The 27,107-nt window shown below is 38.4% G+C and overlaps 1 protein-coding gene across 1 annotated transcript in view; it reads right to left on the bottom strand.

Moving 5' to 3' along the window:
• The window catches only part of GMI1 (gamma-irradiation and mitomycin c induced 1), a 143,741-nt gene that overhangs the window by 37,678 nt on the left and 78,956 nt on the right, over nucleotides 1-27,107 (bottom strand). The window contains exons 13-15 of the mRNA XM_090000911.1: nucleotides 2,277-2,403; nucleotides 2,009-2,073; nucleotides 1,806-1,934 (exon numbers count right to left, since the gene is read on the bottom strand). Coding sequence (XP_089857037.1) covers nucleotides 1,806-1,934; nucleotides 2,009-2,073; nucleotides 2,277-2,403 — 321 coding nt within the window. The remainder of the gene's footprint in view (nucleotides 1-1,805; nucleotides 1,935-2,008; nucleotides 2,074-2,276; nucleotides 2,404-27,107) is intronic.

The following is a 27,107-nucleotide window of genomic DNA, read 5'->3' as shown; positions in this document are numbered from 1 at the left end:
TTAAGATATCACTAAGAACTGCCTTGAACCTCGAGAAATTGACCCATTTTGAGTATTTACGGGTTTTAAGTAAGTGGTAATTAATTTGTGTGCATTAAGTATGGACATGCAAGCAAAAGCAATACAGATAATTAAAGTTAAAAAGTCATTCGTATATGTTTCATTGATTCATGCATCCCTAAATGTTTAATTCAACATGAAATTGTTGATTATTTTGTTTGAACCATGGTTGTCAGTTGAGGAAGCGGGAGCGGGAAGCGATACGGGAAGCAGGAGCGGGAAGCGAGGCACTTTCAAAATTTTAGGAAGCGGGGAAGCGTGGGACCACTTAGGAGCGATTCGGGAAGTGTCTCGGAAGCGACCAAGGAAGCGTCTCGGAAGCGACCAAGGAAAGCGTCTCGGAAGCAAGGGGGAAGCGAAAAAATAAAAATAAAAAATAAAAAATAAAAATGAAAAAAACAGGGGAAGCGAGGGGGAAGCGTAGGGGAAGCGAGGGGGAAGCGTGATGGGAAGCGTGCTTCCCATTAAAGGGAAATGCGTCCCCCCATTAAAAGGAAACGCGTCCCCCATTAAAAGGAAACGCGTCCCCCCCACGCTTCGGAAGCGCGACGTTTCGCGCTTCCGAAGCGCGCTTCCCCTTTTAGGTAGGTGCTTCCGGTAACCCTGGTTTGAACTGCTTATATTGTAAGCCTGTTATAAATTTGTAATCATTGTTGACCCCTCTTAAACTTATTTTTTATTTGATATATGCTAATTTCCTGTTTGTTGAATTTCGAGAGGGTCTCGCACAAAAACTTCAGTTCTTACTCTCTTTTTAAAAAATCTTTTTAAGGTACAGAGGCAGGCACAGTGATGGAAGGACCAGTTTGCTGCAGGGAGTGAGGGTTATGATGTGTTGACCTGGTTTGCTTTATATGTAGAATGGTTGTTGAGTTGTGTATATTAAAACGGTAATGTGGCCCGGGTCCTTAAGATATGTTCCGCAATGTTTTTAAATTATTTATTTAAAAAACAAATTTGCAAATTTTGAAGGTCAGTTTGGGGTCGTTAGAAAATAACATTCTGGACTCAGTGGATAATGCGTGAAGATCTACTTTGAATGTTGAATGAGAAAAAACTGAAACAAAAACTCCCAGGTGGCAGAAGAAATTCAGAATGTAGTATTGTGCACAAATTTAATTTTTGGGTCTATAATATTCAAAAGTTTAAAGACAAGCATAATGTTTTCATAGGAGATAATTTTGAAGGGAATCAATGTAGTCAGTTACAACAAAACACAGGCACATGAGATTGTAGCTACTGCATAAAAATAGCACTCTCAACACAGTAGAATCTCTTACGAGTGCTTGCCAGAATGGCTTAATATAAGCTCCACCATGGTTGCCACTCTACCAATATTTAATTTGCAACTATGGTATTTATTGTCTTTACATGTTTCTCTCATTAATGGACTTCATACTCATTGTTGTAACAGATGACAAATGTCATAGGATAGAAACAGAATTATCAAAAGGATGGATCATAAACCTTACAAACATAAGAGAATCACGCTGCAAAAGGACACAACGACAGTTAATGAGAAAAAAGGATTTGCAACCAATTGTCTCAAAAGTTTCAGCCTTAACACAATCATCTAGGAAAGAAAGGCATTTAATATTCAGATGATGGCCATCAATAATTACAATAGAACTAAACCAGAGAAATGGAACATATACACATAAAATGAAGCTAATCACAACATGACTGAATCATCAACAATACATGCAGATACCAACAGTATAAGGTTTTTAATTAAGAAAACCTACCCATCGAACATCTGGAAGTAAACGCCCTAAACGTCGCACAGACACACGACTGAAATTATCAAAGTTTTCTTTTGTGCCATATCCCTTCTCTTCAAGCACTTCCAAAATTCTGTCAATACTTTCTTTTCCCTATTTATGGCATCAGTAAATATGTAGCCCATGAAATTATACAGTTATTCACATAAACAACATACACTACCAACCTCCAAGATTGGAAAATATACACACTTAAGCCGAGCATTAGCAACGCAATAAGCAGCAGAGGTCCCTAAACCCAGAAATCAATCAATAAACCAATGGTCAAATTCAAGAAATATATCAACATATAAATGGTTTAAAAAATCTAATAAAACAAAGTGAAAGTTTACTGAAATGTTCACATTAAATAAATAGGAGGGAAGAATGTGCTTTATAAGAATCACATCAAACGACAAGCTCATGGAGGAATGAAATGTGAAGAACCCAAATTACCAGTTTTATCAGCACCATGCTTGAGAACAAAGTGTAGCAGTAGAACAAAATCCGGACCATTACAGGAGGTCAAGTTTGTTACAGCCACTTCCCCTCCATCAACTTCAGTCAGATTGACACCATTGACCTACAAGAGACATGTTACAAAATCAATTTTCACAAATACACACTGAGAATGGTATCAGTCACTACTTTGATAGCAGAAGCACTTGTAGCCATAAAAAGCATGAACAGAGAGACACATTACAAGGTAGTGACTGGATAAGGCATAAACTATTCTCAATCATATCATTTGGAATTTGCTTAAGTGCCAAAAACAGACATGTATATAGCCCTTTAGTAGTCAAAAGTGCACCTAGTAGTGCCTAGGTTCCAAGATAGCACCCAAGTGGAAGACACTTAAAATCTATACATCTGTTTTTAATTTGAAACTTTTGAAAATCATAACTCTAATTTAGAGCACAGCCTACAAGTGTTAATTCTTGGATCATATAACCCGATTCAGTTTTTCACCCCCCTTCAAGTTGTGCATGGTCTTGTACCATGAACAACTTGTTTTTGAGCATCCAAAATTTGTCTTTAGTTAATCCTTTTGTGAATAGATCTGCTACTTGATCCCTGGTTCTCACAAATTCAGGTTCAATCTCATTCTCTTCAACCTTATGTTGCACAAAATGTTGATCTATCTCAATATGCTTGGCTCGAACTGTGGTGGACTGGATTAAAAGACATGTTGATAGCACTTTGATTATCACATAGTAAAGATGATCATGAAATTTCTTGCCCTACTTCTATCAATATGTGCCTGACCCATGTAACTTCTGCAGTCGCAGCAGCCATAGATCGGTACTCCACCTCAGTGCTTGACCTAGCTACAGCTTTTTGTTTCTTACTACTCCAGGAGACCAAATTTTGTCCAATGAAAACATAATACCCCGAGACAGATCTTCGCTCATCTGGATCCCCGGCCCAATCAGCATCACTGTAGACAACAATTTTATGCGCACTTTGTCCTGTTGATCTTTGCCTGCAGAGAAGTCCATCACCAACTGTCCCCTTTAAATATCTAAGGATTCTTTTGACCGCCTCTATGTGTCCAATGTACGGTTCATGCATGAATTGAGACACCTGGTTGACTCAGTGGACAATGTCAGGTCGGGTGAACGTAAGATACTATAACATCCCAACTAGGCTCCTATATCTGGTAGGGTCCTCGTATAAATCCCCATCTTGGACACTCAATTTTTGATGAAGAATGCTCAGAGTGGCTAAAGGCTTACATTCCTTCATACCTGCTTTGCTCAGGACATCCACTGTGTATTTGTGCTGGGTGAGTGCCAAACCATCTTCTCTTCTATCAACTTCCTTCTATCAACTTCCACCCCAAGAAAATATTGCAAGTCTCCAAGGTCCTTCATTTTAAATCTTTGACTTAACAGTTGTTTCACCTTTGCAATGTGATCCTCTGAGTTACCTGTAATAACAATATCAACCACATATATAACCAGTAAAGTAACTACATCTTCACTTTTGAATATAAACAGGGAATGGTCTAGAAGAGATCGACGAAAACCATGTTTCTGTATCTCAGACGAAAAACTGTCAAACCAAGAGCGGGACGCTTGCTTCAGCCCATAGAAGGCTCTCCTCAATCGGCAGACGTAGTTCCTAGGATCCCCTTCTGCATATCCAAGAGGTTGTTCCCTTTAAGTCGCCATGCAGGAAGGCATTTTTTATGTCGAGCTGACTGAGCTTTCATCCATATTCAACTGCTAGGGAAACAATAATTCTAATGGTCCCCATTCTTACAACTGAGCAGAAGGTTTCGTCATAATCCTGACATGGCTCCTGTGTAAATCCTTTAGCTACAAGTCTTGCCTTGTACCTTTTAATGCTTATGTCTGGCTTGTACTTTATTTTATACACCCACTTGCATCCTACCACATTCCTGTTGGACGGTCTGGGGACAATCTCCCATGTTCCACACTCATGCAAAGCTTCCATCTCACCATTCATGGCTTCCACCCATTTTTTAGAATTATTTGCTTGATAGAATGTGACAGGTTCATCCTCTTTTTGTAGAGCCGTCAGGAGCAACTGAAAGTCCATAAATAAATTGTCATAACTAACCCATCTTTCAATTGGGTGACGAACACGAGTGGACCTCCTGTTATCAAGGGTACGCGAGGAAGTGGATGATTGTTCAGTCCCTTGTCTCGAAATAGGTGGATCCTCCCCATTTCGTCGGGTGTAAACGATGCCCTTATACTTGTCTGGTCCAAGCAGTAATGTCATTTCTCTTGGAGACGGTGTCTCATCCTCTGCGCCAGTACATTCTTGCGGCTGCATACAACTCGAAGGACAATTATCATCAACTCTAGTAAAAAGTTCTGAGCTGAGCCAAGGGTGATAGGTTTCACCTGGTGGGAAATCTGCAGGAGTCATGTTGGTTTGAAGGTCAAAATTCAGCTCATCAAAGATAATATTCCTCGATATCTTGATGTGTTTGCTTATGGGATCATAACATCTATATCCTTTGTAGTGGTCTACAAACCCTACAAACTTGCACTTTAATGCCTTGTCCTGAAATTTGTGCCTCAAGGATCCATCAATATGAACATAGCAAACGCAACCAAAAACATGTAAGTCATGGTAGTTGGTATGGACACCAAAAAGGGAGAAATAAAGCGACTTATTCTCCAAAATAGTCATGGGTAATCTATTTATCACATGCACAGCAGAATGAAAAGCTTCCGCCCACAAGAAATTAGGAAGATTGCTGTCATGCATCATACTCATTGCACTCTCAACAATGTCTTTATGCTTTTGTTCAGCTATCCCATTTTTTGTGGTGTAAGTGGGCAAGTCACTCTTTTTCCAATCCCATTAATTTAGAGAAAATGTATGAAGTCACCGGAGGAAAATTTACCGCCTCCATCAGATTGGAAATGTTGAATAGATTCAGAAAACTGGTTTTGGACTAGAGAATGAAAGTTTTGCAATAAAGGAAAATTTTCAGATTTACTTTTCATAAAGTATATCCAAGTATAACGGGAGTAGTTATCAATAATTCCCAAGTCATTTCATACTGAATCAACTTTGCATGCAACTCTTCAAAAGTAGGAAGTACAGGTAAGCACAATAGAGAAGTAACGATCATGTTGTAATCAGGGCCTAGCCCACTCAGAGTCTGCTGAACCATACCTGTCTCACTTACCTTGCACCCCACAATGGCAAGTTGGTCTGTGATAGTCTTCATCTTATTCAAATACTCCACGATGGTCATATTATCCTTTCTGAGCAACTGAAACTCTCGCTTCAGAAAAAACATTCTCGCCTGTGAGACCTGAGAATATGTCTGAACTAATCTATTCCAAAGCTGGCTAGCTGAACAATCATCAGGTATGGCTACGAGCACTTCCTGCGACAGAGTTGAAGTGATGTAGGTCACAACTGACTGATCTTTCTTTTCCCAAGTCTCAAACTCTGGATTTTTGACATACCCAGTTAAGGTTGCCCCATTGTCATCATTTCTTTCACGTGCAACAAATTCTGGCAGGACTGGAGTAGTTCCATCCAGATGACCAAGGAAACCTTGACTCCTTATAAAAGGAATAATCTGTCTCTTCCAAGTCAAGAAATTTGAGGTATTTAATTTTTCAGAAACAAGTTGATTAAGGAAGCTTGAGGAAAGACCTGAATGAGATGGGAAGAACGAAGAAGAATCCATAACACAAGAATAAGGAAACTACAAGACGCACACAATTCAAGGCTGAGGCGTGAATAGGTGTAAGTCGTGCCTTAACTACTTTTTTTTTATCTCACGTTCAGACCCTACAATCAACCAACATATTTTTATTTTATTTGTTTTTTTAGAGAGCAGATTTCCTCCTAACGTAGATATGTACTTCAGCCTTGAATAGCATGCAAAACAGATATAGAAATGCAATACACAGCAGAAAAGAAATTTCAAAGCACGTGTATGGAAAATACCAGACTGAAAACGGCTAGTACTTTGAAAAGGAATGGGAGATAAGATGTTTAGATCTGTTACTTACAGATCTGAACCTCAAGAGGAATGATAGATTTGAGAAAAAGAGAGAGAGGAGGAGAAGAACGCTCAACTCCAAAAAAAAAGAAAAGAGAAGATGACAGGAAACAAAGACAATGTTCAGATTTAATGTTCAGCAGAGAGAGGCAAAGAACATTAACTAGAAGTCGATGATCTGATTTTACCAGAACACAGACGTGTTATCTAAAAAAAAAAACTGATTACACACAGAAATAAATTTCAGCAGATACCAGAAGGAGATTCAGATTGGAAGAGTAGAACAGATTTTGTTTAGAGACAGATTCGGTAAAAGAGAAGTAAAAGGGGGGTGAACGAAAATATTGACTTGTAGATAAGACATCTCTCTGGTCGTACCTTTCGGAGACTTCTTCAAATCCAACGATGGACTTGCCTTGATACCATGTTAATTCTTGGATCATCAGGATATGTTGCATTGAATAGAGGGAGACACGATGAGAAGGGCTGGTATCAACTGTATACCCACAGCAGCAATCATTAGCTGCAGAGGAGATATCATTAACATATATTTAAGTTTACAATAATTTAGGGTACTAAACTACCCTGCAGCAACAAATAAAATTACAAAAAGGACATTATTAAGTGGCTGACGCATAACACACACGGGTCTGGGTCTGGCTCCAATAAAGTCCAGTCCAATAACCCGATTCTGTTTTTCAACAGGCACGTTGTAAGTCATTGATTTTTTAAGCCATAAAAGAATCTCCCTATATGTTGTAATTGAACGATGAAGAGCACACTCCCACTAGAAAAAGAGTGTAGATTATATCTATAAAGTTAGTTTCATGAGAAAAAACAAAAATGGAAAAATAAGTCATTTGTACTGACAATTGACAGTAGTAATATATATATATATATATATATATATATATATATATATATATATATATATATATATATATATATATATATATAAGGAACCCCCTAGGTGGAACTTATAGGGGAAGGTTGTTTTGCCCAAATATGACATGATGGATGTGTTCAGCATGGTCAAATTAGTAACTTGGATCCAAGACATAAGAATATATTTTTCTAAGTTTTGAAAATTTGGTACAGTGTAGGTCTCTGATTTTTAAACTCTCGCAAAATCAAACAAATATGTAATATACCACCCTATTTCCCCAGTTATGGGCCATAATTTTACTCCAAATATAGCACTTTATATAAAAGTCAAACCTAGGTCCTTATCTACCCAAGTAAATGGACAATAAAAATTAAATAAATGTAAATGAGGACATTTACTTAAATGATATTAAGAAAGGACGTTAAGGGCTTACATGCAAATCAGAATGAAAGTCAGGAGTGAAATTGTCATTTCACCCCCCATGACAACTAACCTACCAACCCCACCTTACCGCCTTATCACCTCTATAAATACCCCCAAGGGGGTAAGAATAAGGGAATGAGAGTGTCGAAATAAGTAATTAATTATGGTCTTAGTAATTAGATTTTCTTAGACTAGTTTTGTAAGTGACTAATTATAATTTCCAGTAATTAAATTTTCTTAAACTAGTTTTCTAAGTAATTATAGTTTTGATAATTACGATAAAGCATGCCTTAAGTTAATTATTTCAAAAAAATAGTTTTAGTTTTCACAATTGAAGTCAATTAAGTAAGCAATTAGTGACATTTCTGCAGTTAAATTTAGAATTTTTAAAACAGTTTTCTTATAATGAGATTACGGTTTTGATGAATTAGTTATTTTAAGCAATAGAATTAAGAGATTTGTAGTTATGTTTTGCATGTTCAAAAGTTAATCTTTCCCCATAATTACGTAATTTGAAGAAAATCCCACAAACCAAATAACTGATTTCAGCTGTCTTTTCTAAAGTTACCGATTTTTTTTCAAAAGTAAAAAACTTTTAGTGTTATTAAATATGGTCTTACAACCTCTTTCAAGTTAAACTGGTTTTGTAAAATTGTTTTGAAAAGCCATCAGATTTCAGTTAAACTGGTTTTCTAAAACTGTTTTGAGAAGTCATCAGGTTTTAATTAAATTGGTTTTCGAAAATCATGTTGAAGAGCCATCAGATCTTCGAAATTGCTTCAAAAGTGATTATCTATATTTTCATGAATTAAATTATTGTTTTAGAAAATCGGATTTGGCATTGAAAATCAAATGAAAGGTCCATTTCAAACGATTTCAAAATCATTTATTCCTATTCATTTTAAGTGTTCGAATTTAAATATCTATTCACATACGTGCAACCACAAGCCGGTATCCCATGTGGTAAGCAGGGTCCTGTGCCAAGCTGAAGGCCCAGGTTCGAATCCTTTTATACCAGGAGAAAGTGTAGCTACACAACATAGAGTCTTAATTTTAGATCTTAGAATTAGACAATGCCGCAAAAGGGATAGACATAGGATAGATCCTAGAATTAAGTGGTGGGCACTGAAAGGAGCTAAACAAGGAATGTTTGTAGAGCAGGTAGTTAAGGAAGTTGATTGGTGTCTCGAGGAGGATTCAGAATCAATGTGGAATAAGATAGCGGGTGGTATGAGAAAAGTAGCTAAGGAGGTATTGGGTGAGTCTAAAGGCGGTGCACCACTAGGTAAGGATACATCATGGTGGAACGAGGATGTCAAATTAGCTATTAAGGTTAAAAGAGAGTGTTATAGAAATCTAAGTAAGAGTCGTGATAATGAGAATTTGGAGAAGTATATGATAGCAAAGAAGGAAGCTAAAAAAGTTGTTCGAAACGCGAGGGCTAAGGTATATAAGGAGGTTTATGACAAGTTGGATACCAAAGAAGGCGAGAAGGATATTTATAGGCTTGCAAAGATGAGAGATAGGAAATCGAAGGATTTGGGTATGGTTAGATGTATCAAAGATGAAACGCAAAGGGTTTTAGTCAAAGATGAGGAGATTAAGGAGAGATGGAAAGATTATTTTGATAAGCTATTTAATGATAGTCATGCTCAAGATCTTGGAGACTTCTCCATTCCTTTTCATGAGATAAATCGTGACTTCATGCGCAAGATTCAAAAGAAAGAAATTGCAGAGGCTTTGAAGAAAATGAAATCAAGAAGGGCAGTTGGCCCAGATGGTATACCTATCGAGGCTTGGAAATGCTTGGGAGAGAAAGGTTTAGAATGGTTGACAAATCTTTTTAACTTGATTTGGCGAACAAATAAGATGCCTAATGAGTGGAGGAAGAGTACTTTGGTGCCTTTATATAAGAATAAGGGTGATATACAAGATTGCACAAACTATCGTGGTATAAAACTCATGAGTCATACTATGAAACTTTGGGAGAGGGTGATTGAGTCTAGGTTGAGGAAGGTTGTCATGGTATCGGAGAATCAATTTGGTTTTATGCCTGGAAGATCAACTATGGAAGCTATACATCTTCTTAGACAACTTATTGAAAGATATAGAGAGAGGAACAAAGATTTGCATATGGTTTTTATTGATTTAGAGAAGGCATACGATAGAGTACCTAGGGACGTTCTCTGGTGGACAATGATGAAGAAAGGTGTTTCTCTCAAGTACATTAGTATAATTAAAGATATGTATGAAGGAGTAGTAACCAATGTCCGCACTTGTGGAGGGGTGACAACCAATTTTCCGATAACGGTTGGGTTACATCAAGGATCTGCTTTAAGCCCTTTCCTATTTGCGATAGTGATGGATGAGCTTACGAGATCAATTCAAGAAAATGTACCGTGGTGTATGTTGTTTGCTGATGATATTGTTTTGATTGATGAGTCTAGAGTTGGGGTTAATGCTAAGTTAGAATTATGGAGACAGACATTGGAAGCTAGAGGTTTTAAGTTGAGTAAGAGTAAGACTGAATATATGGAATGTCGGTTTAGTAAGCAACGAAGTAGTGATGGGAGTGTAGTGAAGCTTGGTGAGCAAGATATACCGGTGAATGATTATTTCAAATATTTGGGATCCATCATTCAAAAGTATGGAGAAATTGATGGAGATGTAAATCATAGGATAAAGGTTGGGTGGATGAAATGGAAAAGTGCTACTGGAGTGCTGTGCGATCGTAGAATGCCATTGCGGTTGAAGGGAAAGTTTTATAGGACGACTATTAGACCCGCTTTACTATATGGTACGGAATGTTGGGCTGCCAAGAGACATCATATTCAAAAAATGAGTGTAGCTGAGATGCGGATGCTTAGATGGATGTGTGGAAATACAATAAAAGATAAGATTCGGAACGAAGAGATACGTAAGAAGGTAGGTGTTGCACCCATTGAAAATAAGATGCGAGAGAATCGTTTACGGTGGTTTGGACATATTCGGCGAAGGCCTAATGATGCTCTAGTTAGAAGGTTGGAGAAATGGGAAAATATATTAGTTAAAAGAGGTCGGGGTAGGCCTAGGAAGACTTGGATGGAGATGATAGGAAAGGATATGAATGCTTTGAACCTCACCGAGGACATGACGTTGGATAGAAATGATTGGAGGAAAAGGATTCATGTGGAAGACCCAAAATGAATTTCTTTTTTGGTTCATATCGCTGACCCCAATTGTTTTGGGATGAAGGCGTAGTTGTTGTTGTTGTTGTTTATTCACATACGTGCAAGTGGACCATCGATTGGATGTCATATTGTAATATCGCGTATTTTAACACTTTGTTAAATTTGAGATTTTCATATTGAAAATGCCTTATTCACATGTTCTAGCTTGACATGACATGGTTAAGTATTATGTTACTTCCAGGTTGTTATCAATGCATGTGCAAACCTAGAGTGAATGGGTTTGGTTTCGTTATATTGTAAATATGCACTTTGAAGCTTATTTATATTGTGAATGTGAATTTTTACTTGCCTTGATGGGATATGACATAAGTATAATGTTAATATGAAGCTGGTTTTCAATGTTTGAGTATACAAGAAATTATGTGGGTTTACATGTATATAGTTGTATGAATGTTCAAATTTGGAAGAATGCATTGACATGAATATGTGCATTAAGTGAATGCGTGCACTTGTCATAAGTATATGAATTGAATAAAAGCATATGCAAAAATGACCACACTTAAACACTTGCACATGGATGGTGAGCACATGCATATGTTTATGGTGGCTCATGCACATTATCAAATTGGTTGTGCATTTAGAAACATGTTAACATCATTGTATATAATAAATATCGTTATGATTTTTGCATATGGTGCATCGATGATCGGAATGAATCATCGTAGGCTTGGTGAGCCTTGAGCTTTGGTTTTGCTCTTCTTTGACTTATTATAAATGCATCGCAGAAATCACATTAATGTTATTGCACTATATTGCATTGTTCTATGCTTTTCTACGGGCGGTGGTCCCGTGATGGTTCTCGCAGGAGAATATGCGAGTTTGTACATTTATTTGCATGTTGAATTACAAATTAAAGAAATAGGATAATAATAATCAAATTAAAATAAAGGAACTGTGTAATATAAGTTCTAAGATCCCTCATCGTTAGAACGAGAATCTTAGAGTTTCAGTATTGTGACACCATGAGAATACAAAAACTCTGTATGCATTATTGATTACCCCTAAACCCGATATTGAGGATCTTTCTCCTGTCTACGGTTTTAGGGAGAGTCTGTCACTTTACCTTGAGGTGATGTGTAGACACAACTGTTGTTTTGGTATACCAATAAAAATGACACTTGTAAATGGGTGGTCCCTGGTATCCCCGACATTAGATGGGTGGTCTAATGTTCCAAAGTTTGTTTCTGTCGAGGGCTAAGTTTGGAACTCAGTAATAAAATACAAATTGTGTGCTAAGCTAACTGTGGAAACTTAACTTGACCTCGAAGATTTTACCCGTTTGGTGTATCCGCGGGCAACGGTAATTAAGAAGAGGAACTTAAATTGTGTGCATTTAATAGGGACATGCATATGAAAAGAAAATTCTAATAAAAAAGTAATAATTTACTCATGCATTGCACAGAAGCCATGCATATTCCTGTTATGCATTTGGTAATGCATGTTTACTTGTTCCCTTAACTGTTAAATGTTGGTGAAAGCATAATGTTGTTACTTAATGCATGTTAAATGATTTTATTGCTTAAGTTGTGATCTCTGTTATTTGATAAATGTTCTCTCATGCTTAATAATTGTTTCTATTGCATGAATGCTTAATTGAATTATGAATTTGTCATAATTGCATACCTCTAAGTTATTGCACGAATCTTATCTGTATTTTTTATGCTCGTTTATTTCATTGGAGGGATTCATACACAGAATTCCTCAAATTTCTGACACCCCTATTTTCGTTGTTTTTCGCAGCCTCAAGGGATCGGTGAAGTGACTCGCTTACGGGGAAGCTACGAATACTACACGTTTGCTAGACAGTTTCACAGATGGATAGCGTGGCTCTACTTTTTTTTACTTTTCCTTACATTTAATTGAATATGCACTCAGATTTCTAATGCAATTGTCTCATGACTATTATTTCTTAATTAATAAAATTTGGCTTGCTATGGTTTGGATGATAAGTATAAGATCTCTTGTGGTTGGTTGGGTTACCCAACTGTGAGTGGAATTATAAAGGCCCTGGGTCTCTGAGAATATTTCCGCAATGGTTAAAAAAAATCGTGTTTCGAAGAGTATGAGTTGGGGTCGTTACACATATGGACAACCGCACAGGCTACTTTTTGCATAAGGGTATTTGGCCATTTGGCTTGTTGTAGGAATTTTCTGGCCCAATCAACTCTGTCTTTGAAAATGAAGAGGTCTTTTCAATGTAGTCAATGGTAAAAGTGGAATCCCCTACCACTCGTTATATCCAATGGGTGATGGAACTTACCACTGCTAGTGTTATCGTCCCATTTCAAGTACATAGAGATTTTATCGGCTTAACTAAAATTGAGATTTATCGATCGTTTGGACCTTCAATGGGATTGTGAACCAGATCTTTTAAAAGTGTTTTTTTAATTTAACAAAATGATAAATTTTAGCTTTTTAAAAGAAAGTTTTATGAGTTTGCAAAGTTGTTTACAAAGCATTTTAAAATCAGTGCCATTGTCTTTTATGTTTGTACTGCATTTGGAAAAGTAAGTTTTGTAAATGAAATGAAGTTTGTAAAAGCGATTTCAAATCTATTATGTTGTCTTTTAAAAAATGTCCTTTCAAATGTCTCTTTCTAAAACCTTCAAAAACCTAATTATTAAAGTTGTAATTAGTTCTTACTAAGCATATAGCTCATTAAATGTTATTATTGTTTTTCAAAGGGATAATTTTGATAAAAATAGCAAGATTTTAAACAATATATTTCGAAGAGGATATCGACAAGTCAAGCATCTAAACCACAGTGGAGTTATTAGTTTGATATGTTAGAGGACATGATATTCATCTCATAGTTGTATTTTGTCTTGTACAGAAGACTTTAATGAAAGATGAGTTATTAGATAGAGTTGTTTAAATGCTCAGTAAATGTTCATTGTCTTATTTTAGTATAGCTTTGTCGGGTTATTTAAGACATAAAAAGTCACACCCAAAGATAGGACCAATTATGGGCTGGTTTTGGGGTGTGATATATACGCCAGAAAAACATGATCCAAAGGTTGATTTCCACTAATAAGTACCATAGGCAGAGCCAGCGTGGCTAGGTCTCTGATCTTGGGGTGGTTTCCCCATGTAAATATAAAAAAATGTCAAATTCTATTAAACATAATATGTAGATCACATCTGAAGGGTCAGATGTCACGAAAAAAAAACTCAAAATTAAAAATATTATGTTTTCTAATATGGGGTTCCTTACGAAGAAGGGTAGCAAACATTACCCCATATATATATATATATATATATATATATATATATATATATATATATATATATATATATATATATATATATATATATATATATATATATATATGTGTGTGTGTGTGTGTGTGTGTGTGTGTGTGTGTGTGTGTGTGTGTGTGTGTGTGTGTGTGTGTGCGTGTGTGTGTGACATGAGATATATTTTCTCACACGCCCCTTTTTTACTCGCTCTATACCAGCCTTAAATAGAAGTTTCCAACACAAAACATGGTTCAATTGACTAGGAGGCCTAGCCCAGGTGGTAGGTTTACACCTAGTGAGGATTTGGACTATTATACCCTTGATGAATTGAATATATGTGTCAGCCATCAAATGCAAAAGGGAGCAGAAAAATATTAAGGAATGAACATATTATCAGTCAAACCATTCTTTGTAGGGTTTCAAGACAATAAAGAAAGGGAAACAGATTAATAAGAAGAAGTTTGAGGTAGAGACAGCTCCAGATAATCCTGAGGAAGAATTTGAGCAATGTTATGATAATGGTCCAACAACAGAAAATGATATAGTAGTGGAGCACAAATTCAAGAATAAAAAGGTAACTGATTGTGAAGCTTAACAAACACAAACTGTAGACATAAGTTGACATTCAAATTAAACAGACTATAAGAGAAAAGCGTCCAACTGAAAGATTTATTGAAGTGTTCTATTATGAGTTCCAAATTCCTTCATGAAAAATGACAAGGCTAAAGAGCCCATGATATTTTAAGTTGTAAATGATCCATGATGAATTGACCTAATGAGTGACGATAGAGGTAATGCAGACTTAATAATACATGGAATATTGTACAAAGACCAAAGGATAAAAAATGTTGTAGAATTCGAACGGATAGGGAAATTTGTTATTGTATGAACGGTATTTTCTTTGGCGCTGTCTTATAAGTGGCCATTATATCAATTGCATGTCAAAACAGTCTTTGTACGTGCAGGGTGAAAGGAAGAAGTATACATGCAATAACCATTTGAACTTTATCAAGCAAAGCCAAAGAGATTTGTTTGTAACTCAATGGATCCATTTATGGTTTAAAGAAAACTTCCAAGGCATGGTTTTAGAGTTTTCATAATTCACTGAGGGATAAAGGTTTTGTAAGCTCTATAGTGGACAATTCCTTTATCCACACACAAAAGAAAGAAGAGTTGTAATTATTATATTATCTGTTAAAGATAACTCAAAGTACAGAATCATTGACTGAAGAAGAACACCTTCATGACATTTAAAATGAAGGTTCTCGGCAAGCTCAGATACTTTGGGACTGAAGTAGACCATGATAAACCTCTGTCAGGCTTTCTCAATATACATGAGTTGGATATGTTGAAAACATTCAAATTTTCTGGTTGTGAGCCTATAAATACTTGCATTAGGAAAGAAAATGTCCAGAGGAGATGAACCGATTAAAAATGGAGAATTAAATCAGAGCATGGCAAGAGAACTACATCACATAACAATAACTCAACCTGACGTTGGATATGCAGCCAATCAGGTATGCCAATTTATGCATTATCTCACAAATGTTTATACAGAAGCAAAAGGATAATGAGATGTGTGAAAGACTCTACTTTGAACAGTCCAGTCTATCAAAAAGGAGAAATATCAGATATGAATAAATTCGTTCTTTGGATTTTTAGATGTTGATTGAACAAGGAACCCTGATTCATGAAAGAGTAATAAGGATAGTATATTTGTGGAATGAAAATATCATGGAAAAGTAAGAAACAAAAAGTTGTTGCAAGGTCTAATACTGAAGCAACATACACATCTCTAGCAAGAATAATTCAAAAATAGTATGTGATAGAAGCTTTTTGAATTATTTTGACTCCCAACAATAATTGGTCAACTATTTATTGTAATAAAACAAGTGCTTTAGCACCTGCAGCTTATCCAGTATTAACAGTAGATCCAAGCATACAAATATAAACAATCATTTTGTTTAGAAAGAAGATACAAAAAAAGGAGACAAAAGCAGAATTGATTAGTTTAAAACATCAAGTTGCTGACCCTTTTACAAAAGGGCTTTCCAAGGAGAGACGCAATTATATGAAGAAGTTGCAGATGGTAACACCAGATATACAATTTGGGCAGAGATAAAAGGAGGTTTGGTGGCAATAATGTAAAAGAAGTCGCTTCATTCAAGCTACCTTAGAGTGATGGAGTCATAGAAAACCATGTCAGACAATGGCAATGTAGTAATATGTAGCTGATAACATCAAAGAATGGCACCCTTGTTATTTATGTGAAATACAGTTGTAAATGTTAAGAACCCTATTAGGTAATAATATAAATAGTACCCCATGTGGAACGCCCCCATACATCAATCAAGAGAAGAATTCTTGGCACCCAAGTCTACATCTCCATCTACAATTCCTCCATCAACAATATTCTTCTCTTCCTAAATTAAATTTGATAAGCCCATGGTCTAGCTGTAACGAAATAAGCCGAGAGCAAATACAATGTGCACACACAAAAATGTATGTACCCTAAGGGACAATACAAATGCTAAGGGCTATACAAAGGCACACAAATGCAAGCAATGGCTACAAGGAGCCTAATAAGAACACAAAAATAAAATATATAATTCTTATTGATCCCCAATATGCTTAGAAAAGCATAAAACACAAGGGGCAAAGCCCCTATATATACAAGTGGGTCTTGGAGAGCTCCCAATGCTCATAAATATGACCATTGGGACGCTCACAATGACTCTATGGTTTTTTAACCATAGAGCCCACGCTCAATACAAAAATGACAAAATAAAAAATAACAAAAGTAAAAGGCAAAGTTTTCCCTAATGAACAGTATCGATTACAATTAGGAAAAGAACAAAAATGCTCCTGAGAGGTAGTACAAATTACAAGACCGTACTTCATATATATATATATATATATATATATATATATATATATATATATATATATATATCGAATAAGGCATTCTCATATGGAATCATATGAAAAGAAACTCTCGGGTGAAGAATCCAAGAATACATACCGAGAGAGGAGGAAAAAGCAATGGCGGCACCTGATGTAAGATGATGCCTAGAGGATTTGTTGAAGCAGAACCTTTCAGGTCGCCTCGACTCTTGCTTTATTCTACCTTCTTAGGTGTGAATTTTTCAACAAAAGCCACTTTGTTTTTAAGCTTTGGATATACTGGTTTAATATGACTCATCTCATTGCAAAAGTGGCAAACAAACTTCCTTGACCCTCTATAGGTGTTTCATGTGCCATTTTGCTTCCCAAAGTATTAATTACACTATTTTGTTCATTTTATCTTTTTCTCAAAAGACAAGTTCTTTACACAATATTCGTTTTGCAAATCAGCATGCAAAACACAACACGGGACCTCAGCTCGTTACAATATTTAACAGTGTAATTAGTTTAGAAAACCAACAAATTTTATGAATTTTGCAATGCATTCAACAAATCTTAGAGCAACACCTTCTCGCGGCCCACATGGCCTACAGTGGTGCACCTTTCGACCATTCATGCATTGCATGCAAAAGCCACAATAAGCATGCAACTTATGCAACCATTCAACATGCACACAATTGCACATTCATGCACATAAGAATGTACATGTATAACAATTTCATATGCATATGAATACACGCTTTGTAACGCCCCAAAAATCCAGGACTTGTAACTTTTAGAGTAGTTTAGAAAGCTTTGAAATCATACAATTATCAGAGTTTAAATAGTACTTCAGCGGAAAATGATATTTTTAAAACCGCAAGTCAATGGACCTTGAGCGCATTACAGCGTAAACTTTTCATTGTCGAATCCCGCACAACTATTGAAAATCAAATGGTTTTAAAATGCAATTTCAATGATTGAGAATTTGTTTATTGAAACCAAGAAGAAGTTTACTAAAACAGTTTTAGTAACTCGAGGTTCAATAAAAAGAGAATTTTTGAAATACACTTTGTACCAAATTTACCAACATGTCCCCAGGAGCGAAATGTCAGGGAAAGAGCTCTATCTTGATCTCATCATGTCATCGTGTCATCGCAGACTGTACTACCTGTCCATTACCTGCCCATAAAATGGGTCAGTTTCACTAAAAACTGGTAGGTGCACATACAGGACAATATTGAACATAATTAATCAGAATAATTTAATATGTCAAGTAGACAGGCAATTATATAGCAATTTAATTTCAATATATTCACGGAGCAACTATCATGAGCACAATGGTAAAATTATTACAAACATTTTACTGGCACAATTAGGCTAACTATTAAAACCAAAGAACTGCATAAGAAATTTAACTAGCAAAATACAATGCTTCATCAACCACACACACAATTCCATAAGTATTTAACCTGTTGTACATTATAACTTTCATACGCGCAGAACTCAACAAATTGTGTGATCGGATTTAAATTATGTTTTGATATTAACTGGCTAAGTGGGTACGCACAAGGCACGACTCTAGAAACAGCCTACACTGATCCAGGGGTTTATTATACTATGTATTTTATGATAACCTGGATAGCTGACTGAGTCCGCACCAAAGGGGACGGTCAGTGACCAAGAGAGAAATCCCCAAAGCAGCATAAACAATGGACGCATTCCGAACATCGAGAGCTACCACCTAGGATAATTATGGTAGTCCCCTTCCCCTAACTCCGATGACTAGAGAAGCCGAGTCTTTTGCTCGTAACTGCCATTAATGGTTTGTCCATCGAAGTTTTTGTACCTTCCCGTCCTCTCTCCTGACAGGAGTCAGCGGTTCGAATGAGTACATCAGGGGTAGTTAACTGAAGACTCATTCTACATACTCTGGTCTTTCGACCCGACTTGAGTATCTTGCCGGTGAATGCGAAAATCATCACTTATTTAGGTGATCAAAGCATTTTGTTATTTGCACTCATCAAGGTTGCCACAACCTACTCATCCAATCATCGCAACGTAAGAAGACGTACTTGTCAAAAAGTACGAACGTACTTGTCAAAAGTACGACTACGATGAAAGGGATATGATTTCACCAAAGAAACCCCAACAGATATTATCTGCAAAAGAAGTAACACAACACAATTTGGCAAAATAAGTCTTCAATTCATTTCAACAATATTTTGCATATTTCATGATACGAGGTCGTCTCGGATCTCTCGTCCGATCAACAAAGTACTTAAAACGTCGTGCATGACTAAAAGTACGCTACACCAAAAAGGGGGGGTGCGTAGGCTTCTCAAAAAGAACACCCAACACACAACTTCATAACGATCAAAAGAATATAGGAGTGCTCATTTGGCACGATTCATCCTTAAAAGTCACAATGCCACATTGAGTCATTCACACAAGGCATATCACTATCAATCTTGCATCCATAATTTATATTAATATCGACATGATTCGCACGACACGCGACACTAAGTTTAATAAATGAAGAATGGGTCCTTCAACAGAACCTCACTTGATCACAGGCTCCTGCCCCCAATCGGGGTTATTCAAATTGAGCCGCAACTTGAATCAAGGTTATAAAACATTTCTCCCAAGTGTGGACTTCGGAGGGCCCAAATGTGACTTCGCAATCCTGCGAGACTTAAAACTTAACTTTGCAAAAACTGTGCAATTTGAAGAGCACTGGGTTGGCAGAAGGAAACTCGCTTTTAAAGAACTGCAATACACAAGCACAACTTTTAGTGTTTTGAAAACAAGTGATAACAGGATAGGCACAAGACTATATTTATGTAAGTACATATTTACCATAAATGTGAGCATATGCAGGTTATAACATGACAACAAGCAACTCTCGACTTGCGATGCCGCACATCGAGCGAAAAACACATAAGAACACACGAGGTACCAAAACCATACCTTGACCACTTAGATAGGCAAACACATAAGGTCATAACTAATACACGAGACACGAAGTCGTACCTCACTCAAAAGAAACGTGCTGGCAAAAATGTATGCAAGCAAACAAGGGCATATGTATTTCAAGAAGTACGAAACCACACCTCAAACTCATAAGCAACTATGCAAAATAATGATCCAAGAATGAAATTATACCTCGACCCATGAGCATAGAAACAAGATAATGCGAAATACAGAAGCCATATAACTCTAAGCATATCTAGCATGGGCATCTTAATTATTTCAACTTAAATGGGTTCATTTATTGCCCTTTGAGCGACTTTACCCTACCTCAGAATGTCGTGCAGCTGCGTGCGTCTACGAGTGTAGATGATACGAGGGTCGGGCTGCGAAGCGCGAACTGGACCCATTGTGTAAATCTGCAAGAGTGTGAAATATTCAATTATGCTAATGTAATTAATGGTGTGACGAGGGCAAGGGTAGGATTAGGCGATAGGAGACCTCGGCCCTTCCAGACCGAACAACAAATGGCAGGAGCCTCGGTCCCTGCCTGACAAGACAGCCGACAGGGAGTGAGACCCTGACTGTCGAAGACAGCGAGGCAACAGGGGACGAGCCCCTGCCCACAGCACCGAGGCGACAGGGGAGAAAGCCCCTTCCGACAACAGCGAAGCGGCTGGGGTCGCGCCCCTGCCGATGGTAGCGAATCGGCAGAGGTCGAGCCCCTACCGATGGCAGCGAATCAGCAGGAGTCGAGCCCCTGCCGACGGCAACGACTCGGCAGGGGGGCCAGCCCCCGCTGTCAGCACCGAAGCGGCAAAGGTCACGCCCCTGCCGACGGCACCGAGGTGGCAGGGGGCTAGCCCCATGCCCGTCGGCGAAAGGTCGATGGCAGAGGAACAAACCCCTGCCGAAGAGAGAGAGATCGAGGCGGCAGGAGCCACCAGCCTCTTGCGACCCCTTCGCAGGTCATGGCAGAGGGGAGGGAGATAGTGGGACGACCGACCTCCTGTCGGTCGCCCGATCTCTCACAGGGAAGAGAACGAGTAGACAGGGGCCCCGTAGGCCCCCTGTCGGCCTCAGATGGATACGTAGGGCACGGCAGGGGCCGTACACCGCCTGTCGGCCTCCCTGCGAACCCCTAAGAAGGGGGGAAAAGAGGGAGGGCACGGCAGGGGCCATCAGCCTCTTGTCGAGCCTTCCGGCGAGATAACAGAGAGAGAGAGCTGAAGGGAGGAGACGGCGTACCTGGGGAGAGGATCGTCGGCGTCGTCAGCGGTCGCAGCGGCGATGGCGATCTGAGCTGGTGGCGTCTGCAGGGAAGGAGGAGGCGCAAGAGCGAGGTGTGCCTCCCCTTGTCCTCCACTGGTGCTCAGTTCGAGGGAGGAGGCGAGAAATCGGGAAACACCGATTTCCATCCTTATGGGGTCGAAAAAAAGGGGGGTTGCGGCGCACAGGGGAAAGGCCTCCTGTGTCGGGATATGAAACCCTAACGATGACGGGCCCGGGTCGGGTCTGGACCCAGCCCGGGTCCGATTTTTTTTTTATTTTACGTGGGTTTTACACGCTTAGAACACACATCTTGTTCTCATATTTTGTCTCATGCATTTCATTCAAGCATGCCTATGATTATTGATGATGCAACAGTAAGCAAATTAAAAATTCAAGTGTTCATAATAGGCACCGTTAAAAATAAAATTTGTATTGAAACCCGATAAGGGTATTTTTGTCTTTTATTATATAGTACAGTCCACTGGGGACTGAAATATAATTTAGCATTTTTTAAATAAACTGCCCAACAGTCATATTTATGACTGTTGTGCACAACAGTCAAAATATGACTGCTCGGAGCTGCAACCCAACAGTCTTAATAATGATTGTTGGAAGGCAGTCCAAAGAGCCGGATTGCCTCCCATGTGCTGCAATGAGGCTCAATAAATAGAGCTTCACTCCCTTGTTATTCCTCAATGCTTTTAGAAGCATTTGAGGGTTTTCTCTAGAGTTTTTTTCCATCTTATAGGCTTGTATGCCTCTTGTGTTGTTTGGTATTTTTATCTCTTTTGAGATTGTATTTGGTCCATTAGTGACCAACCATAAGTGAGTTTTTTAAAGCCCTTTGTTGGTGTTGAGAATAGGTGGTTTTTAGGTTAAAGTTCTTTTATATTAGAGGTGTTTTAAATTTTTGTTTTCATAAGGACTTAGTTGTAATTTTGACTTTTAGCCTCTCTCTATTTAATAATAGAGAGAAGCCCTACTCGAAAAATAACGAAAGTAAGTTTCTGTGCAGCTCTCTCTCTCTCTCTCTCTCTACACAGGTGGCTGCTTCCTTCTACATGGTATCAGAGCACTCGATCTCGGGAGCGTGATCACGAGAGGCTCATCATCACCCACGAGAGGCTCATCATCTCCAACGAAGAAAGAAAAATCCCGACTGCATGAAATCAGGTTTGTTGTTCAGCGTTTGTGGAAGATCTGATAACAGATCTGGAATATTACCCAGATCTAAGGATGGAACTCCCAGCGAGGATTTTCCTGGAGTCGTAACCTCCTTTTTATTTTGGAATCTGGATTTTTTTTTCTCCTGTCGTGATTTCCTGGACATTGACGAGTTGCGTTCCTGCTGTTGCGTGCCTATCGTGACTGTTGTGCTGTTTATGCTGCTGGTTGTTCCTGCTGTGTGGATTGTGTTGTTGGTTGTTTGGGTCACGCAGCAAGTCTATGTGTTGTTGCGTGTCAGCCGTGAGTTTCATGTTTTTCTGTGCTGATTGAGTGCTTGTCGTGATTCTGAATCTGTGTTGATTAAGTGCCTGCCGTGATTCTGAATTTTATTTCCTATACTTGTTGCGTGTGATCGAGATATGTTTGATCTCTTTTATTGTTCTCTGAAGTCTTATTGGCTGTTATGCCTTATATGTTTTGGGAACAGCAGTTGGCGTGATCATCTGCGTTGCAACTGAATATTATCATGGTGTGTTTGGGTACAGCACTGGTAGTGACTCCCTGCTGTGTCGAGTTTTTGTTTCATGTTGTGTTAGTTCAAGCCATCCCTCTGTCGTGAAAGCAACAAGAGTGATACCCTACTGGTTGTGGGTTTTATTTTCAGCAGAACTGATTTCTTACAGTGTTGAAAAATTCCACTTGAATACTTGTTAAAATGAGCAGTATGGCTGAAAATTCGAAATGTGATTCTAAAATGGAACATATTGGGGAGTATAAGGCGTTTGCCAACCCATTCTCGTATGGTTCTTCCGTAAGGTTGAATGAAACCAACTATGCCAGATGGTCCAGAACTTTTATGATGTCGGTATCTGGACATCGTCGAAAACATATTCTGTTGGAAGGCGAACCCACTGAAAAAGTGGGAAAATATGTTACTTGGGATGAAGATAATGACATAGTTATGTCATGGATCATGAATAGTGTTGAACCCCATATTGCAGATGGATTGATCTACTATAATACAGCCAAACTGATGTGGGACAATCTTCGTGATACATACTCACAAGAAACTAATGTGAGTCGTATCCTGCAAGTCGAACAGGAGATATATAATTTGCAGCAGGGAGATCAGACCTTGGCCCAATACTATGCCTCTGTCAAAACTGCGTTTGAAAGACTTAATGCTCACATGCCTCTTTGTTGCTGGAAGTAAAAGGATCATCAAGAACAAACCATGGTTGCTCGCTTTCTTACAGGTCTCTCTTCAGAATTTTCTGTTGCAAAAGTCCAAATGTTGACTGGATCAGATGTTCCTACTCTTGCTGATGCATACAATCGTCTCAGTAGACTTGCGATCTCTCTTCCACAATCTCAGCCTGTGACTCAGTCATCTGCTCCTGTTGTCTCATATGGTTATGGGCGTTGAAATACTCAAAATATCAAAGGACGAGGTCGTGGACGTGGTATGGGAGGCAGAGGAAAGCTTCAATGTACATTCTGTGGAAAATCTGGACATTTAGAAGATCGTTGCTGGGATAAGCAAGGTCGACCAACCTCTTCTTCATCAAAGTCATATGCTCCTAAAGCAAATGTTACTACTATCGAGAAAACAAATGTACAGGAGAATATCTCTGCAAGTGACCGTAGTATTACCCTCAGTAGTGCTGAATATGATGAGTTGATAGCTCTTCGTCCTTTGAGTTCCACTCCTCCTGTAGCTGGTGTTGCCTATTCAACCAGAAATCATTTTCATCCGACTGATAGTAAGTGGGTTATTGACTCTGGTGCATCCAGACATTTGTGTGGAAATTCACATGTTTTTTCAGATCTAAAGGATATTAAGGCTCAGCTTGGAGTCTCATTAGCCGATGGGAGCTCCTCCCCGGTTGTTGGTCAGGGAAATATTTTTATATCCTCCTCATTATAGTTGAAAAATGCTCTTCATGCTCCAAACTTTCCTCAAAGTTTACTCTCTGTTAGTTGCCTTATAAAAGAACAAAACTATAGAGTAATATTTGATCCAATGGGTTGTCATTTTCAGGATTTGCTGACGGGGAAGAAGATTGGTGGAGGCTATGAAGAAAATGGAATTTACTACCTACATCATCCAATGGGTTCTGTTCATGCTGCAGTGGAACATTCATTCAGTCCTGTTCAGTGGCATCGTCGTCTTGGTCATCCTTCATTGTCAAAGCTTCGGTCGGTCTTTCCTCAGATTCCTTCCACCACATCATTTCAGTGTGAAGCATGTCAGTTGGGCAAGCATCAACGAAGTTCGTTCCCTTCGAGTCAGAGTTTGTCTAGTAATAAAGTTTTTGAACTTCTTCATGCAGTATGGGGTCCTAGTAAGATTCCTACTAGGACTCAGTGTCGTTATTATCTTGTTATTGTTGATGATTTCTCTAAATTGTCATGGGTATTTTTAATAAAGGAACGATCTGAAGTTCCAAGTATTATCAAATCCCTAATTCTTGAAATAAAAACTCAGTTTGAATCTACTGTCAAGATTGTTCGCGCTGATAATGCTCTCGAGTTTAAATCAAAAAGTTTGTTACAATTTTACCAAGATCATGGCATCTAACCCCAAACTTCTTGTGCCTATTCATCTCAACAAAATGGGGTGGCTGAGCGAAAACATCGGCACCTGCTTGATGTTGCCAGGACCATTATGAATCAATCCAATGTTCCTGCGTTATACTGGGGTGATGCGATTACCACTGCTTGCTATCTGATCAACCGCATGTCTTGGTCTTCTGTGGGTGATCAAATTCCATTACATATCCTAAAACCTAATGCCCCACTTTTTTCTTTCTCACCAAAAATATTTGGATGTGTTTGTTTTGTATACAAACTTGGCCCTGACCGTGATAAATTAGCCGCTCAAGCTACAAAAATGCATATTTATAGGTTATCCAAAAAATCAAAAGGGCTACCGATGTTATGATCCTATTTCTCGCCGAGAGTATGTCAGTGCGGATGTATCTTTCTTAGAATCCTCTACATATTACTCTAGTTCCGGTTCTCCGCTGCAGGTTGATCCAGCTGAGTCATTTCCATTACCTATACCTCCTTTTCCTTTGGAATCTGTGCCATCATTACCGAACCAAACTCCATCCACTTCCAGATTTAATAATCCTCCATTGGTATATGTGCGTAGAGCTCCACTTCCGCAAGAGCCTTCATCTTCTTCTTCTCCTGAGGTAAGTTCTACTGACAACAGTGATCTTCAGGATGATGATAACAGGCCTATTGCTCTACGAAAGGGGACACGACAATGTACCGTATATCCCATATCTCATTTTGTCTTCGATGCCAGAATTGGAAATCAGATGAAGTCTTTTATTTCAGCCTTATCTGCTGAAACTATTCCTTTGAACTATCAGCAGGCAGAGCTTGATAATCGCTGGAAGCTGGCTATGCAAGAAGAAATGGATGCTTTAATATCTCAGCATACATGGGATCTAGTTGATTCCCCAGCAGATGCTGATATTGTTGGGTGTAAATGGCTATATACAATAAAGTACAAATCTGATGGTTCTCTTGAAAGGTACAAGGCCAGATTAATAGCCAAAGGGTATACTCAGACATATGGTGTTGATTTCTTTGAAACCTTTTCTCCTGTTGCACGGATGGGTACCATTCGTCTTGTTCTCTCAGTAGCTGTTCAACATGGTTGGAGCTTGTACCAATTAGATGTGAAAAATGCATTTCTATATGGGGATTTATCTGAGACCGCTTACATGCAACAACCTCCAGGATTCGAGGTTAAGGGGGAGTGTCAGAAGGTGTGTTTTAGTATCTCAGCATACATGGGATCTAGTTGATTCCCTAGCAGATGCTGACATTGTTGGATGTAAATGGGTATATACAATAAAGTACAAATCTGATGGTTCTATTGAAAGGTACAAGGCCAGATTAGTAGCGAAAGGGTATACTCAGACATATGGTATTGACTTCTTTGAAACTTTTTCTCTTGTTGCACGGATGGGTACCATCCGTCTTGTTCTCTCCGTTGCTGTGGGAGTGTCAGAAAGTGTGTAGATTGAGAAAGGTGATTTATGGCTTGAAACAAAGTCCTTGTGCATGGTTTAAAAAGTTGTTTGAAGTGATGTCAAGCTTTGGCTTTAATAGATTAGCAGCAGATCATACACTATTTATAAAGAAAACTAACTCTGGCATAGTTGTTATGGTGGTATATGTGGATGACATCATTCTTAGAGGAGATAATGTGAAAGCTATTGAAGCCACAAAGGCTCATCTTCAAAAACACTTTGTTACAAAAGACCTTGGTTCACTCAGGTATTTTCTGGGTATAGAAGTTGCTAGGAGTTGTGAAGGGATGGTTTTGTCTCAACGGAAGTATGTTCTTGACTTATTAAAGGAAACGGGCATGTTGGGAGCTAAACCAACAAATATTCCCATGGACCATAAAGTTCAGTTGTTTGAAAAAGGGTCAAAACCAGTTGATAGCAAAAGCTATCGCTCCCTAGTAGGGAAGCTATTATATGTAACGGTGACCAGGCCAGATATTGCTTTAGCAGTAAGTAAAGTTAGCCAGTTTTTGGACAAACCAACTGAGGTACACTGGAATGCAGCCATAATGATTCTTAGATATCTAAAATCCTCTCCTGGAAAGGGGTTATGGTTCAGGAAATGTGGAACTCTGGAGATAGTAGTGTAAGGAAATATGCGGAAAAGAAATGTATGTCCTA

The sequence above is a fragment of the Nuphar pumila genome, chromosome 3 (genome assembly GCF_984573655.1).
Source record: "Nuphar pumila chromosome 3, dmNupPumi1.hap1.1, whole genome shotgun sequence".
In the NCBI taxonomy this organism is placed as follows: Eukaryota; Viridiplantae; Streptophyta; class Magnoliopsida; order Nymphaeales; family Nymphaeaceae; genus Nuphar; species Nuphar pumila.
Note: the sequence above shows the minus strand (reverse complement) of the source record. Positions and strands in the feature narration are given on the sequence as shown.